Source organism: Protopterus annectens, chromosome 1.part0 (assembly GCF_019279795.1).
Source record: "Protopterus annectens isolate FY-2018-M chromosome 1.part0, PAN1.0, whole genome shotgun sequence".
Lineage (NCBI taxonomy): Eukaryota > Metazoa > Chordata > Ceratodontiformes > Protopteridae > Protopterus > Protopterus annectens.
This window is the reverse complement of record NC_056725.1, coordinates 682,736,465-682,754,815: the sequence shown is the minus strand read 5'-3', so window position 1 is coordinate 682,754,815 and position 18,351 is coordinate 682,736,465. Positions and strand designations below refer to the sequence as shown.

Here is an 18,351-nt window from a genome sequence, read left to right as displayed (position 1 = left end):
ATACAAATACAGTACACATCCAACATAATACACAAAACAGGTTACATCATACATGCTGAGCATTATAACAAGTTATATAATAAAAATAACAAAACAAAAAAACGAGGTAAAAAGGGTAAAAAAAAAAAGACAAAAAAGAGTAGAAACAAGGTAAGAAAAGAAAAATATCTCAATAAAGTAAGATTCCTACAGTTAAAAGTCAGATCAGGGATCAGAGCTCCAGTATGTGATCATCAGCATTGGATCAGAGAGGATTTTGGGGAGTTTTAGTATATGTAGGTAGGGCATAACCATGTAAGAAGAAGATATGTATTTGAGGAGTGATGAATATGGATTTTGGGGCAGACAGATAGGGAAGGGGCAGAGAATTGAAGAGGGGGCCACTGTTCAACGTGAGGTAGAGAGTTGTTAGCCCTGAATTTTGGACCAACTCTACTGGATAATCCCTTTTCAGAAACGTATCTTTTAGCAGCTCACATTCATTAAGGAAAGCGTTAAAGCAAGAAACCATCTGGGCAGCTCTTACGAACAGCCCCTTCACTACCGCTCTTTTTTGCTTATATGGATGAGAGCTATCAAAATGTAAGAAACTGTTAGAATATGTTTCTTTCCGGTGAATCTCCAATAGGAACTTTTTTGAGGGAACATCCTTTAACAACCTGACATCCAAATAAGAAATTTCATTCAGGCCAATTGTGTGAGTAAATGTCTGAAAAGGTGTCGAATTATCAATATAATTCAAGAATTCACCAGTTATGCTTTCAGGCCCATCCCAAAATATAAAAATATCATCCAAAAATCATATATACATTCTGCAGTGGGTATAAAATTGTGAATTAAATAAAAAATTTTCTCCCACTGCAGCATAACCATATTGGCATATATGCCACCGCAAGGGGAGCCCATAGCAACCCCTACAGTTTGGATGAAAAACTCATTTTCAAAGAATATGCAATTATTTTTTAAAACCAATTAAAATAACTGTTCATAAACATTAATATTAGGCTGAGATACCCCTCTTTGTTATAGATATTCACACACCCATTCCACCCCAATATCATGGGGTATCGAGGTATATAGATCTTTAACATCTATAGTAATAAAGACATCGGTGTCAACAAATTCCAAATTATTAATCCTCAATAAAAAATCCCATGAATCTTTACACAAACTCGGTTCATCAGCTACAAGAGATTTTGGCTTAATATCCAAATATCTAGCAAGGGGATAAGTGATAGAACCTCCACCGTCCAGAATTGGATACATAAGTGGGTCTGAAACACTCTTATGTATTTTGGGTAAACCAAAAATACGTGGGGTTCTTGGATGGGGAACCAACAAAAAATTAAATTCATCAGTAGAGATGGAACCCTCTATAAATAAGTCATTAAGCTCATTTCGAATTTTATTATAAGTACCATTTAGTTCATTTAAAGATATTTTCTTATATGCATCCCATCCAAGATTTTCCTTATTCATACATTGCAATCACACAAGTCCATAATTACAATCCCTCCACCTTTATCTGGTTTAATAACCCTCATGTCCTTATTCAACCTCAGTTTAGTTAAGCCATCCAACTCACCCTTACTAAGGTTAGTATAAGAAACTTTCTTCTGTAAATTCCTCACATCAACTTCACACAACCTTTCAAAAGTAAGTGAAGAGGGATGAATGGGTAGATTATAGGTGCTAGAAATGTGTAAGGGGTTACTCACATGCTTAACAGATTTAAATAAAACATTCAAATTTAACTTCCTCGCAAAATGTATTAAGTCAATTAATGTATGAGCTAAATCTTAATTCTTGACAGTAACAAACGTCAAGCCTTAAATCACAGTCATTAACATCAATTTGTGCAGAAGAAAAATTAAACACATTAAAATCACCTTTTGAGTTTTTAAAAATGGAACATTTATCAAAGAATTGTCCTTGTAAAATTAATTCCAACCCCGACGTCCACCCCTCTGATAAGTGGATTGACCTCCCTGACCCCTGTTCATAGAAAATGTCCCCTGACCCTGAACATTCTGATTGTATCTGTCTCTTGGACCTCCTCAATGGAGGAAATTTTTCTTGGTCCAAAAAAGAATCCTGGTTATTTGAAGATGAAGAATCTAAATTTAAGTCACTATTCCAAGCTTGTGACCTAGGGGGCTGAGGGTAGGCCATATTGGCATTATATTGGGCCCTATCCCTCTCAATTTTCTTCATTTTCCTGTTTTTTTTATTGAGGCCATTTCATGCTCAATGCTTTTAAAAATTCTATTGTAATCATATAAATTTTCCTCATGTGCAACATCTTGTACAATTTTCACATCCAAATCTGTTGCTTCCTTCATTAAGTCAGTTAATAACAGTTCATTATGCTTGACAACAAGCTCCATGTATTCGAAGCCATGTCTGTCAAACATTAAAATCAATTCCTTATGCAAAATTGAATCAGTCACCAATCCTGTGGGGAAATGCCACATACGCAACTCCTTAGGTACCACCTTAAGCCTCAGACATTCTTTAAAATAGGCATTGTCTAATTGTACTTTTTTATTTTAAGTAAAAGGTGATCCAGTTTTTGCAAATTATTAGTATAAGAAGAAATACTTACAGGTTCATTCATAAAGAAGGCTGGATTGTATTCCAACTATTCATTCATATTCATAGGAGCATTTAAATTTATCTGAGAGCCTCCACGTACATTTTGCCTCACTGAATTCACCCCATTTGATGAATGCTGGTTAGTAGAAGTCGCATTTAATAAACCCAAATTGTCCAAACCACTTGCTGCCAGCTGGCTGTTCAAAATTGGACTGTTGTGCACTCTCCGACTTCCTTGCCTTAACTCTGTATTCGTTTCATTAAGAAAATGAAGACTGGAACTGTCACCATCAACCAGACTAGCTGTAGAAGCCAAAACTTCTTAATTCCATCCTCCATTCGGAGCTGACGTCACTTGGGCATGCTCAATATGATCCAACCTCTGGATTATACATTCTAGCTGAGTCAAAATGCTCTCAATGAACTGTCCAAATGGTTCTGAAAATAAAGATTGCTGGGAGTCCATCCCCTGGGTCTCCGATGCCATATTCACACAAATAAATGAAGTAAAACACCAACAAACCAATCCACAGGTAGACAGCGACCAAGAACAGAGTCCAAACACTAAATAAATATAAAATTCAAAAATATATTTATATATATTTAAAACTTTTAATGATGAATAAAATTAATAACTCAAGGAGATCAAGCGCTTTCGTCTCCGAATTTGGAGACTTTATCAAGATAAAAGAACAGTCCATTAAACATCCTATTTAAATAACCCATACATCATTGTTAAACCAATCACAACTCTATAATCATTAATAATTCATGAAATATTATAATACATGATTACAGCCCTTCACACTATTACTATATAAAACAATAGATATACTACATATAAAAAATATATAAAAAGTATAAAGCATACATTCAAAACCTAACCTCATATAAAATATATAACATAGAACCCATATAGTGTAATATACACTAAATTATTAAATAAGAGACAATTCTAACCTAATATTTAAGCCTAAATCCACAAAAGCCTCCCATACTTGTTAATATACAAATATTAAAAACAATCCACATATATTAAATATAAAATTCAATAAATATACAGTAACACTCAATACAGTAAAGTATAATAAATGAATGGCTATAAGCTGATTTTAACATTCATTATCTATCTAATGCTTTTAATTAAAAAAAAACAGGTGATTGAGAAGGATTCATTTAAACTTGGCCACTGGGTTGCATTAGTCCCAGGTTGCCATAGGGCCTCATGTCTTTCAAGGTGTAAAGGCCATGGCCCACCCCTTGGATCAGTTTATAAGGGTTCAATCACAGTAAATTTAAAAGTGTGGCCTGGTAGTTCATTGCAATGTTTTGCTAGGGCATTTATATCCTTTTTTAGTCTAATATCCCTTAGATGTTCGTAAACATGATTTTATAGCTTCCTTTCTGTCTTTCCAGTGTAAAAACAGGGACATTTGTTACAAAAAGCACAATACACCACTTTATCAGTGTAACAACTACACATTTTCTTAAGAGTAACCTTCACCCCATTTATACTGAAAGACGACCCTTCCATTATATACTCATAATAACTACACAGGCAACATTTTTTCATGTAACCCTTCATGTGTACATGGCCAACACTTTCAAAGATATTCTTCAAAGATTGACCCTTCCTGTAGACATCAATAGGTTTTTCTCCAACACATTGTCTAGCCTCACTACAGGATGACAAAATAACCCAGTTTTTAAAAAGAATATCCATAATTTGTTTACTTGCCAGATTATAAGTTGTAATAAAAGCTGAACGTGTATTAAGTTCCAATTGCCTACCCTCAATAGTTAAAATAGCCTGAAAAAAACCCTCTCCCTTTTATTAATGACTTCCAACATTAAATTATTAACCAACTCCACTGGATAATCCCTTTACAGAAACGTATCTTTTAACAGCTCACATTCATTAAGGAAAGCGTTAAAGCAAGAAACCATCCGGGCAGCTCTTACGAACAGCCCCTTCACTACCGCTCTTTTTTGCTTATATGGATGAGAGCTATCAAAATGTAAGAAACTGTTGGAATATGTTTCTTTCCGGTGAATCTCCAATAGGAACTTTTTTGAGGGAACATTCTTTAACAACCTGACATCCAAATAAGAAATTTCATTCAGGCCAATTGTGTGAGTAAATATCTGAAAAGGTGTCGAATTATCAATATAATTCAAGAATTCACCAGTTATGCTTTCAGACCCATCCCAAAATATAAAAATATCATCCAAAAATCATACATACATTCTGCAATGGGTATAAAATTGTGAATTAAATAAAAAAAATTTCTCCCACTGCAGCATAACCATATTGGCATATATGCCACCGCAAGGGGAGCCCATTGAAACCCCTACAGTTTGGATGAAAAACTCATTTTCAAAGAATATGCAATTATTTTTTAAAACCAATTTTAAAACTTGTTAATATACAAATATTAAAAATAATTCACATGTATTAAAATTGAAATTCAATAAATATACAGTAATATATAAATATATATATTATATATATATATATATATATATATATATATATATATATATATATATATATATATATATATAAAAGGGATATTAAAAAGGATACAAATGCCCTAGCGAAACATTGCAATGAACTACCAGGCCACACTTTTAAATTTACTGTGATTGAACCCTTACAAACTAATCCAAGGGGTGGACCATGGCCTTTACACTTTGAAAGACATGAGGCCCTATGGCAACTTAGGACTAATGCAACCCAGTGGCCAGATTTAAATTAATCCTTTTCAATCACCTGTTTTTTAAAATTAAAAGCACTAGATAGATAATGAACGTTAAAATCAGCTTATTGCCATTAATTTATTATACTTTACTGTATTGAGTGTTACTGTATATTTATTGAATTTTATATTTAATATATATGGATTGTGTATTTAGTGTTTGGACTCTGTTCCTGGTCGCTGTAAACATATTTCATAGACAAAAATGGCTCTGCCAAGTGAAATGAAGGTTTAAATAACCATGATGTATGCTTAAGACTAGAAATGGTGCTGTTAATTTCCAATGTTTTAAGCTTGTGTTTCCAGTTAAGAGAAGAAGTAAGCCTTTTGCCCTGTGACATTACTGCCCCAGTGTACACCCACTGTTTAATAGTCCACAGTGAGTAGCTGCATGGTATAAAAGCTATCACTGGTGTCCCTGTCACAGAATACAGCTCCTGTGCAAAGTTACTTATGCGTAGGAACATTTATATAGTAACCACCTCAACTCTTCAATGTGCTACTTTGTGACTCTGTTTAATCAAGGATCCAAGCCCTTGTCTGTGCACCAGGAAAAGTTATATCTGGTTCCCCAAGGTGATCACAGAAACTGTCTTCCCAGCAGTAATAATCAAAGTTGAAACTAGAATGCACAATTTATTTGTATAAAGTCTACAGTACACCCTGATAACGTCTGCTGGTTGGTGGGTAATTACTTAACAACAGTGGCTGAAAGGTGGTTTGGACTTTACATCCTGTTTCACTCAAATTACTAATGGATCACACATGCAGCCAGCCAATTTATTTAGTGAGCAATATAGCTACAACTCTGGATTTTCTACTGCTACTTGAATGCTATCAAATGCAATATTCCAATGAAATATTTAAATACCACAGCTTCAGTCAAATATTCTCCTCCACACGAAAAAAAAAGCCAGTGAAATTTAATAAAATGCAAGTCACACACAAGAAACTGCTCTAGCACTAGAGCAGTTTCTTGTGTGTGACTTGCATTTTATTAAATTGTCTTTTTGGAATTTCACTGACTTTTTTTCGTGTGGTGGAGAATTCCAATGAAATATGTTACTGTCTTGGGTAATCACTCCCTGAGGGTATTGTATCAGTCCGGTGTACTTTGTCACATTACTATTACACATACTGAACTGCAGGAACAATAACAGCACCCCTGTTTACATTTGTTTAACTTGAGTAATAGAGTTTTATTTTTTAATATTATGTTTACCCAACCACTGATGACCAGTTTGGCATTTTTTTATTTAGTGTATTGCATTGCTCCACAGAAGTTTAATACCCTGAACAGTTGCATAGGTGTTATTTGCTCAAACATATGAAAATGAAATGTTGCACAAGTTTCTGCTTCACCACATTCAACCTCCATGTTTATGAAAGATAAATAAGCCCTAGGCATTGCATTTTGCATAAATGCATTATATGGCATTTGTTCAGAATACAAATACCTCACAGCACAAAATTTAAAAACAGAAGCCACATTTTTAGGATATGAATCATACGGGGGAAAGAAAAAAGTCAAGGGATTGTTAACACTAGAGTAAAACAAAATGTATGCTACTGATATTATTTTGATGTTACATTTCCTCAAATGTATTATACCATGTTTTTCCACTAATCTATTTGTTTATAGCATATTTGTGAAAAATGTGGATACTACTTTATAGACTCATGAAAATCCAGCTGCTGATGCATATCTGCTCAACTGTATGGTCACAACCTCATACATTATTTCATTCCCAATACAGCTCCCTGTAGGACATTTCTTAACAAAACCGCATATTTTCTTTATTATCACTACATTTTTCAGTGCACATGAAATTCACTTTGAATGCTGCACTGCTGCTGTTATTTTGGATATAGGCTGCTTATCTTTTGTCTTGGTATGCATGTATGCATTAGTATAACACATTTCTTCAGCAGAAGGAGTGAGTTGTATGCATGTTAACCAAAAATATATGTGATTTGCTGTTTCAGTATCAAAAACAGCAAACACTCTATGACAGGGGCAGAAACAATTCTATAGTAATCTCCATTACAGGCTTACTGATAGTAATTACCACATGCAGAAAGTGTGCTAACAGGTGCATGAAGGAATAGTAGCACTGCTAAGTGGTATTTGGTGCATGAATTAATAGCATTACTGCTAAGTACTAATGAGTGTATGAATGAATAGCAGTACTGCTAAGTGTTAAAGGGTGTATGAATGAATATCAGTACTGCTAGGTGATAATGGCTGTAGGAATGAATAGCAGTACTGCTAAGTGTTAATGGGTATACATATGAATAGCAGTACTGCTAAGTATTAATAAGCGTATGATTGAATAGCAGTACTACTAAGTGTTAATGGGTGTATGAAGGAATAGCAGTACTGCTAGGTGTTAATGGGTGTATGAAAGAATAGCAGCACTGCTAAGTGTTAATGGGTGTATGAAGGAATAGCAGTACTGCTAAGTGTTAATGGGTGTATGAAGGAATAGCAGTACTGCTAAGTGTTAATGAGTGTATGAATGAATAGCAGTACTGCTAAGTGTTAATATGTGCATGAATGGATAGCAGTACTGCAAAGCATTAATATGTGTATGAATGGATAGCAGTACTGCTAAGTGTTAAAGAGTATACGACTGAATAGCAGTACTGGTAAGCATTAATGAGTGTATGAATGAATAGCAGCACTGCTAAGTTTTAATGGGTATACGAATGAATGGGAATACTGCTAAGTATTAATGAGCGTATGGATGAATACCATTACTGCTAAGTGTTAGTGTGTACAAATGAATAGCAGTACTGCTATGTGTTAATGAGTGTATAAATGAATACCAGTACTGCTAGGTGTTAATGGGTATACGAATGAATAGCAGTACTGCTAAGTGTTAATGAGCATACGACTGAATAGCAGTACTGCTAAGTATTAATGAGTGTATAAATGAATAGCAGTACTGCTAGGTGTTAATGGGTATACGAAAGAATAGCAGTGCTGCTAAGTGTTAATGAGTGTTCTAATGAATAGTAGTACTGCTAAGTATTAATAAGTGCATAAATGAATAGCAGAACTGATAGGTGTTAAGGTTGTATGAATGAATAGCAGTACTGCTAAGTGTTAATGAGTGTACAAATGAATAGCAGTACTACTAAGTATTAATGAGTGTATAAATTTATTGCAGTACTGCTAGGTGGTAAGGGTGTATGAATGAATAGCAGTACGGCTAAGTGTTAAAGGATATTGTCCATGTTGGTGTGAATGACCTGAGACGTACCTCCCTGGACTACATGAAGAGTGACATGGAGGAGCTCTCCGATCTTGTAACCCAGGCCGGTATTACCCTAGCCCTGAGTAGCATCCTGCCATCACCCAGAATGACACCACAGTACAAGGACAAAATGATTGACTTTAACAATTGGCTAAGCTTCTGGTGTTCTTCTAAGGGAATCCAGTATCTGTCTGCCTGGGATGACATGACTGACAGACCACGCTGCTTTGCCAGAGATGGCCTGCACCTGTCGCCCTTGGGATTCCGGATACTGGCAAAGGCTCTTGCCACCCCTATAGTGCCTTTTTTAGGCAAGGTTCAAATGACAAATTCACCACCGTAACAGGTACAAGCAAGCAAAATCTGAGGGTAATGCTACTCAGTGCTAGAAGTCTAAACCTCAAAATGCACTCACTCGAGGCCCTCCTTAAAATGGAGAACATTGACATCTGTGCAGTGACAGAGACCTGTTTCAAAGCTCCAGAGAGCACCCCAGGATTCCCACTCCTCTTTTCTTGATACACTGGAAAATATTAAGGTACAACCCAACACTCTAATAATGGGTGATTTCAACTACCCTACCATTAACTGGGAAAACTACTCATGTACCAACTCTTTTGCTCAACGTTTTCTGGAAATCATCAATTCCAACACCTTGGATCAACTTATCTACACCCCCACCAGGGGCAGCAATATCCTAGACCTGGTCATCACCAACATGGGTGACCAGTGTTCCACACCAGAGGTCAGCTCCTCGTTGGTCAGATCCGACCACAAGCTAATCACCCTAGACATCCACATCCCGCTCCCACCCCCCCCCCATTAGGAAAACAACCGTAAAAAATTTCTCCAAAGCCAACTTCACGCTTCTTAAGATAGAAGTGGCAAACTTCACGACACCCATGCAGATGGACAATAGAGGTACGACTGCTGAATCCTACACAAATGCACTTTATAAGCACTTACACGAGTGCATGGATCATGCTATCCCTAACAGAACCAAGATGCTATCCTCCAAAAAATGGAAGCCAATCTGGTGGTCTTCTGCCTTAAACTCTACAACAGAAAGAAACTGTTGCAAAAAAGAGTAAAATCCCATGATTGGAGGAACTCCCTGGTCAGCCTCAGTAAGAAACTGAGATCCCTCATAAAATCCTTTAAAGCTAGTTATGAAAACAAAATTGCCACTGATTCTAAAGACAACCACAAAGCATTCTATAGCTATGTCAAAAATCTCAGTGGCAACACTCAGATCTGCTCTGAGTTACAGCACAATGACACTAAATATACAGAACCAACTGATATTGCCAACATCCTGGCAGATAGGTTCAGTGCTAACTTTACCCCCTCTCACCCCCTAAAGGGCCCATCTTTATACTGGAAGAATGCAAAGTTCCTGTAATCACGGCTGCACAGGTAAAAACCTCACTCTCCAAAGCCAAGAACACAGCATCCATGGGACCTGACAACATCCCAGGCTGCCTTCTACATGAACTACAGAATGAACTGGCACCCCCACCTAAGTACCATGTTCAATCATAGCCTCACCTCAGGCTTTGTGTTCATTGAATGGCGTACCATGACAGTTATCCCACTCCACAAAGGTGGGGGCCACAACAGACCCCGGGAACTACCGCCCCATTAGCCTGACGAGCCTCGTCTGCAAGGCCATGGAACGTATCATCATGGAACTCATAAACAAAGACATTGGAGATCTCCAAACTCTGGACCCCACACAGTTTGGGTTTGTAAAAGGCAGATCATGTCTCCTAAACCTGATAGACTTCTTTGAAGTAGTCACCAAAGCCATAGATGAGGGTAAGGTGGTGAGGGCCTATCTAGATCTCGCCAAGGCATTCAACACCATCCCCCACTCTGGAATTATAGATAAACTCACTAAACTAGGTATAAATCCCTATGTCATAAGATGGGTTGCCAACTAGCTTACTGACAGAACCCACACCATGAAAGTAGCAGACTCCAAATCAGACTTCAGACCAGTGACAAGTGGAGTACCACAGGGTTCAGTCCTGGGTCCTCTCCTGTTTGGTATCTACTTCTCTGAAGTACAGGCTAACACAGAAGGTCTTTGGCTAACTAAATTTGCAGATGACTGCAAACTAGGAGCCATAATTGAAACTCCTAATGATGTGGACATCCTACAAAAGGGCCTCACTGAGACAGATGTCTGGTGTCAAAGACATGGTCTCAAGCTCAATGCCAAAAAGTGCATTGTCATCCCCTTTAGTAAAAACTCTGTACCCATGAACTACCACATAGGCGGTAGTCTACTTAACACCGAAAGTTTGATAAGAGACCTTGGGACACAGGTGGACAGTAGTCTCTCCTCTGATAATCACATCGCCACAGTGGTCAGGAAATCCCTCCACGTGGCACACCTCATCACAAAAGGTTTCTCATCCAGAAAAAAAGAGGTCATTGTTCCCATCTACTCATCACTCATTAAACCCATTATAGAGTACAACGCCCCTTTTGGTATGTACCTCACAAAACATCTACAACAACTGGAAAGGCCGCAAAAATACCTCACAAAGAGGATTACTGGCCTCAAACAGATGTCTTACGAAGACCGTCTCAAAAAACTCCAGCATTACTCCGTCGCATACCGCCTACTCAGAGGCCATCTCTGCCTAACATACAAAGCTATGTCAAACCCAGAGCTGTTGGACATGCACCACTTAAAGAAATCCCAATCCCTCCGAGCTACATGCTCTAGGGACCTAAACCTTGTCACCACAATAAACAGAACATGCTGGAGGGATAGATTGCTGTCCCAGAGACTTCCCATACTCTGGAACAGACTACCTATCTATGTCAAACAGAGCTCCTCATTAACACTCTTCAAGAAACATCTTGATGATTGGATGGGTAATAGGAAATTCACCCTGGGGATCACTTCTGTGGTTCTGCTTGACAGGAGCACAGGAAAATAATTTTCTTGGGTGGCGAAAGCCAGGGTACCTTTTTGGCTAGGCTTGTATAGGCCCTAGGGCCAATAGCCTAGTACCTACCTATGATCCTATGAACCTATATATGAATAAATAGCAGTACTGCTAGGTGATAATGAGTGCATGAATGAATAGCAGTACTGCTAAGTGTTAATGGGAATACGAATGAATAGCAGTACTGCTAAGTATTAGTGAGCATATGAATGAATAGCAGTACTGCTAAGTGCTAATAGGTGTATGAATAAATAGCTGTACTGCTAAGTGGTAATGAGTGTATTAATGAACAGCAGTACTGCCAAGTGTTAATGGGTGTCTGAATGAATAGCAGTACTGCTTAGTATTAAGGAGTGTATGAATGACTAGTAGTACTGCTACATGTTAATGAGTGCATGAATGGATATCAGTACTGCTAAGTGTTAATGGGTGTATGAATGAATAGCAGTACTGCTAGCTGTTAATAAGTGCATGAATGAGTAGCAGTACTTCTTCTTCTTCTTCTTTCGGCTTTTCCCAGTTAGGGATCGCCACAGCGGATCACCCGTCCACTCATGATTGGCAGTGGAGTTTTATGGTGCCAAGATGCCAGCCTGGTGCCCAACCTTCCACAGAAGGTACACACACGCACACACTCACACTTAAGGCTAATTTGGAGTGTCCAATCCACCTACAGCATGTCTTTGGGGTGTGGGAGGAAACCGGAGTACCCGAAGGAACCTCACGCAACCACAGGGAGGACATGCAGACTCCGCACAGAAGGCACCCCAGCCGAGAATCGAACCAGAGAACCTCTTGCTGTGAGGTGGCAATGCTACCCGCTGCACCACAGCAGCTACCCACAATGAATAGCAGTACTGCTAAGTGTTAATGTGTGTATGAATGAATAGCAGTACTGCTAAGTGTTAATGTGTGTATGAATGAATAGCAGTACTGCTAAGTGTTAATGGGTGCATGAATGAATAGCAGCATTGCTAAGTGTTTATGTGCATGTGAATGAATAGCAGGGCTGCTAAGTGTTAATGAGTGTATGAATGGATAGCAGTACTGCTAAGTGTTAGTGGGTATATTAATGAATAGCAGTACTGCTAAGTGTTTATGTGCGTGCGAATGAATAGTAGGGCTGCTGAGTGTTAATGAGTGTATGAATGGATAGCAGTACTGCTAAGTGTTAGTGGGTATATTAATGAATAGCAGTACTGCTAAGTGTTTATGTGCGTGTGAATGAATAGAAAGGCTGCTAAGTGTTAGTGGGTATACTAATGAATAGCAGCACTGCTAAGTATTAATGAGCGCATCATTGAATAGCAGTACTACTAAGTGTTAATGTGTGTATGAATTAATAGCAGTACTGCTAAGCGTTAATGGATATATGAATGAATAGCTGTACTACTAAGTGGGGATGAGTGTATTAAATAGCAGTACTGCTAAGTGTTAATTGGTATATGAATGAATAACAGTACTGCTAAGTATTAATGAGTGTATGAATGACTAGCAGTACTGCTAAGTGTTAACGTGTGTGTGTGTGAATGCATAGCATTACTGCTAAGTGCTAATGGGTGTATGAATGAATAGTTGTACTGCTAAGTGTTAATGGGTTTGTGAATGAATAGCAGTACTGCTAAGTGTTAATGTTTGTATGAATGTATAACTGTACTTTTAAGTATTAATGAGTGTATGAATGACTAGCAGTAATCCTAAGTGTTAAAGAGTGTATTAGTGAGTAGCAGTACGGCTAGCTGTTAATCAGTGCATGAATGAATAACAGTACTGCTAAGTGTTAATGAGTGCATGAATGGGTAGCAGTACTGCTAAGTTTTTATGGGTGTATGAATTAATAGCTGCAGTGCTATGTGTTAATGGGTTTATGAATGAATAGCAGTACTGCTAAGTGTTAATTGGTGCATGAGTGAATAGCAGTTCTGTTAAGCGTTAATTGTGTATGAAGGAGTTGCTGTACTGCTGAGTGCTAAGGGGTGTATGAATGAATAGCAGTACTGCTAAGAATTAATGAGTATATGAATGAATAGCAGTGCTGCTAAGTGTTAATGAGTGCATGAATGGATAGCAGTACTGGTAAGTGTTAATGGGCATACAAATGAATAGCGGTACTGCTAAGTGGTAATGGGTGTATGAATGAATAGCAGGGCTGCTAAGTATTAATGAGTGCATGAATGGGTAGCAGTACTGCTAAGTTTTAATGGGTGTATGAATGAATAGCTGCACTGCTAGGTGTTAATGGGTGTATGAATGAAAAGCAGTTCTGCTGGTGTATGAATAAATAGCAGTACTGCTAAGTTTTAATGGGTGTATGAATGAATAGCAGTGCTGCTAAGTGCTAATGTGTGTGTGAATGAATAGCAGGGCTGCTAAGTGTTAAAGGATATGAGGTGATAAGCATTATATTCATCTGTCATGAGTGCAATGAATGGAATGCAGTAAGTGTAAGTGTATGTATGTGTATGAATATATAACAGTACCTGCTTGAGTGAATGTGAGTGTATGTGCTGGCAAGCGATAACTGCTAATAATGGGTGTGTTGTATGTGCTGTTAATGTAAATGTGTATAGATGATGAATGATGCTGCTAAGGCATCGCTGCTAATAATATTATGTGTGATTGAATACATAGGCACCTATGAGATTAATCTGCTGTCATACTGCCTTTTATGGCATTGCTTCTGCCACCAACTTCAAAGTATTTTCTGCCAAACTGTCCACGTATCTGGTGTGTGTGTGTGTGTGTGTGTGTGTGTGTGTGTGTGTGTGTGTGTGTGTGTGTGTGTGTGTGTGTGTGTATTTGGGGGGGGGGGGGTAATTTCCTTGTCTTTTCTTTTCTTTATTGCCATACAACTACTGTTGTGTCTATTAAGATAGTATAGCATTTCCTGATGAAGTGATCTTTACTGACTGATTTAATTCTGAGGTTCCTCTGGCCAAAGTTTAAAAACACAAAACTAAATTTGTTTTTTTAATGCATGCCATTGCATTTTGAGTGTCCTCCTTTACAGTTCACTGTTTAATGCCTTGCTTTACTAAGCATGACATAGAGGCACACGTGACATATTTGTTCAAGGAAGCTCAATCTCATTGCCTTCTTCTCATAAATAGTATGTAGCTTCAGATTTTAAATCTACCACAGGATTCTTCTCTTAATGTACTCTTCCCACATGCCTTACCAAACAGTTTCGTTATCCAGTGTCTTCCCCCCTTCTGGAATAGACTTTCATAGCAAATCAAGCAGTGTGATAAATTATCTTCCTTCACACTGGAATGGATGACTGTATGGGTATTCAAAAATTCACTCGTCGCTTGACTGTCTAGCCCTCCTTGAAATATAAGGTATAGTCTAATACTTGGAAGGCATAATGGTCACAAAATTCATCAGATGCTGTATATTTCCTAAGATTCCTATGATATTTTCATTTTATTCAGTGCACATCTTTATCCACTATTGTTGACATTAAGATCCAAGTAAAGGCATCATTCAGACATGACAAATACATCTTTAAAGAAGAGTTCTGTTCATGAAATCTGTCACTGTGAATGGTACTAACTCACACAGCTTAGATGCTTGTATAACAAAATGTCAAGTATGATCCTTTTAATAATCTTTGATTTATTCTTACAGCTTTTACTTGCATGCTTTGTATCTCCTAGTACTAATCTTAACTACTGAATGGGTAAGGGTGACCCTGTAAACCAGCCTTGAGGATCGTATTTGATTAAAGAGGAATAAGTGTTGACAAATGAATAAATACCTGTTGCTTTATGCTTTCCACAGGATGGCACCTGAAGTTGCAGCAGTAGAAATGAAAGGCGGGTACAATGAACTCTGTGACATCTGGTCAGTTGGGATCACTGCTATAGAACTAGCTGAACTGCAGCCTCCTATGTTTGATGTCCATCCTCTGAGGTAAGTGCAGCACTTCAAATAATAAATGTCTAGGACCACTGGTCACTGACATATTAAATAGTATGATCCCCACACTCTTTCTGACCAGCACATTTTTGTCATATTTGCCTTGAAGATAATGTTTGAAAATGTCTTTTACAACTTTTCTTTTTATACTGTACAGTCACAAAGAAAAATAAAGATCAAAATGAAACTGTTGAAAGATATTTGCATTTGCGTATGTTTTTAAAACAATAAAAACATGATGAAAGAAAAAAAACAAAGAAAAAGGATCAGACAAATTTTAAACCTACTTCCCACTGACTAGCTAATACACTTCACATATTCCCAGCTGGGTTCCTCATACTATTGATCTTAAGCGATACCATCTGCTTCTGACATGCACATCAGTTAGCAAGAAGCATCATAGCTGGACTGCTAACAAAGTAGATGAAAATCCAGGCTGAAAATAAGAACTTATGGCGCAATTCTAACTTACATCATGCAGTGGATTTCTGAATGTAACAGACTATCACTACACATGTCCATCCTTTTGTACCACTCCATGACTCTTATAAAGTGCATTGTAAGCAACTAACCCTTAATAATGGGAGTTATGTCCTTACAATATACCATATCAAATTTTACAGTGTTTGACTAAAAAAAGTATGTTAGTGTGTTATATATGCAATTCATTTTTGTTGATAAGTACCACCTCTTGAAAATGTTCTTGAAGCTGTAATCTCTTGATATGACCCACAATGCTTCACTAACCTACATTAGTGTATAAGCTACCTCTTTTACCCTCTAAGTACTACAACAGAGGAATTTTATATCCTAGTATAACAATCTGTCAGCTGTGTGTCTGAAACATGGAACCTGCTATACACTCACCACCCCATCCCCGTTGCACAGGTTGTCACTACTGACATTGGCCACATTATGGACTGCTACATCATATTAGACTGAACAATGCAGACTGTGACATTATTACATTTAGTGCTGTCACTTTTAGAATGCTGATTTGACATAACTCCAGAGAATGTACCTCCTGCTGAATGAGTCTCCTACAGGTAATGCAGCCCTTTATAGGAACAGACCTTATACAGTTATCTGGCTGCTTCAGTAATTCTTTTCCTCTTTTCTTTACAGAGAATAGTTTCTGCAGTTCCCACATACCACTTGGCAGAGTCCTTCCTTTTCATGATGATTTTCTCTCTGATCATTCTATACATGCCATTTTTCATTACTTTGCAGCCAACTAAATTATTGCCATTGTCTGCCTTTCAGTACTGCCAGACAGTCTTTCTTTCACAAGATACTTATTTATAATACTTTAATTTCTCGTATTACTCTCACTTACAAATAATTTGGAAGCATACCCCTTCAGCTAGGCACTTTCCATGTCCTCATAAATTTCAGAATCACATGTCCCACTTAACATAATATTTTAATCACTTGTGAATTTCCAGAGTACATCTATTTTAAATGATGTGCTTTTGGAAGACTGCTTGAAAAACTGACGGCTTAAATTTATCATCTATCATCTTTCAGACTTTTGAGTCTGGTTCGACAAATATTGACTTGTCCATTGCATGTAGTGTAGACAGCAGGAGTCATGACGCCTGCAGGAGCTGTGTTAAAGTGCACAATGAAGTTTCAGTGAGTTGGCTTTCATAGAATTCAGACTGATGAGCTGGGAGTCAAGGAAACTCAATTCAATAATGACAAATAAATATGTAAATGTCTTTATTAATTATTATTGAATATATAGTTATATGCACATAGATATATTAACTTTGAATTTCAAAGATACATAACAAAGGGGTCACCAGTGACCCTCATGTTGCACGCCTTGGCTGTCAACTTGACCTGTTTTGGTAATTTTTTTTAATTGAATTCAAACCCAGGAAGATGACATCAGCTGTATTATTAGTTAAGGCAAACCTTGCTCATTCTGCTGAAAACTCAGTCACTGTTCTCCAACTTACTAACATCTGTCAACCATTTAATTTCTATTCATTTAACAATGTAAAATGTAAGTTATTTATAAGGTAGTCATAGCAGGGGCTCCCCATGTGCCTGCCAAACACTTCTCCTACTTATTTAAATTAATTGTATACCTATTGTTGTGTACTACCCAGTTCTTTTATTCTGCTGAGTATTTGTTTGATTAAAAGTAAGGACTTGTCTTTATGATGAATATTACTTGGTCATATACTTGTTGTACTGAGGACAGTATGCAAAACTGCGGTGGTGGTGCTGCGGTAGCCTTGTCACCTCACAGTAAGATGTTGTCCTTTTCGATTCTCAGCTAGAGCATCTTCTGTGTGGACACATGCGTGAATGGGCATACCTTCGTTGAAGGTTGTACGTCAGGGCCAGCAACTCTGCATGTAAAAATCTACTGCTAATCATTAGCGGACCGGAGTTCCGCTGTGGCAACCCCTAACCGGGAAAAGCCAAAAGACACAACAACTGAGGACAGTATGCATCATAAATGAAAAAATAGATGGTCACTTATACTAAGAAGCCTGCATAGCAAAAGACCCATATCACACACAGACACACCTGTAAATTGCAGAGCTGTAATGGTGATTTATGCTAAGTGTGAGTTTGTACTTCAGCAGAAGTTCATAGAAATGCCTCATAAGGCACACCATTCGCAAACCATTGAATTGCTATAGTATTACAGGTCAGCCATAGAATACTGCTATTGATCAATTCCTGTTTAGTCAAGTAATACAGCATGAAGAATTTGTTATGAGATTCTGAGACAGCTGAGTTCCCATACAAAAGAATATTATTTAGATGATTTTAGCTTAACGATAGGTATGTTTGCTGTGGTGACTGTGTGAAAATGTTGGAGTTAGTATATAC

At 37.5% G+C, this 18,351-nt stretch overlaps 1 protein-coding gene across 2 annotated transcripts in view; it reads left to right on the top strand.

Moving 5' to 3' along the window:
• LOC122794052 (mitogen-activated protein kinase kinase kinase kinase 5-like) overlaps nt 1-18,351 on the top strand; it is a 1,947,254-nt gene that overhangs the window by 1,294,216 nt on the left and 634,687 nt on the right. For both annotated transcript variants that reach the window (XM_044062187.1, XM_044062182.1), the window contains exon 9: nt 15,361-15,492. In XM_044062187.1, coding sequence (XP_043918122.1) covers nt 15,361-15,492 — 132 coding nt within the window. The remainder of the gene's footprint in view (nt 1-15,360; nt 15,493-18,351) is intronic.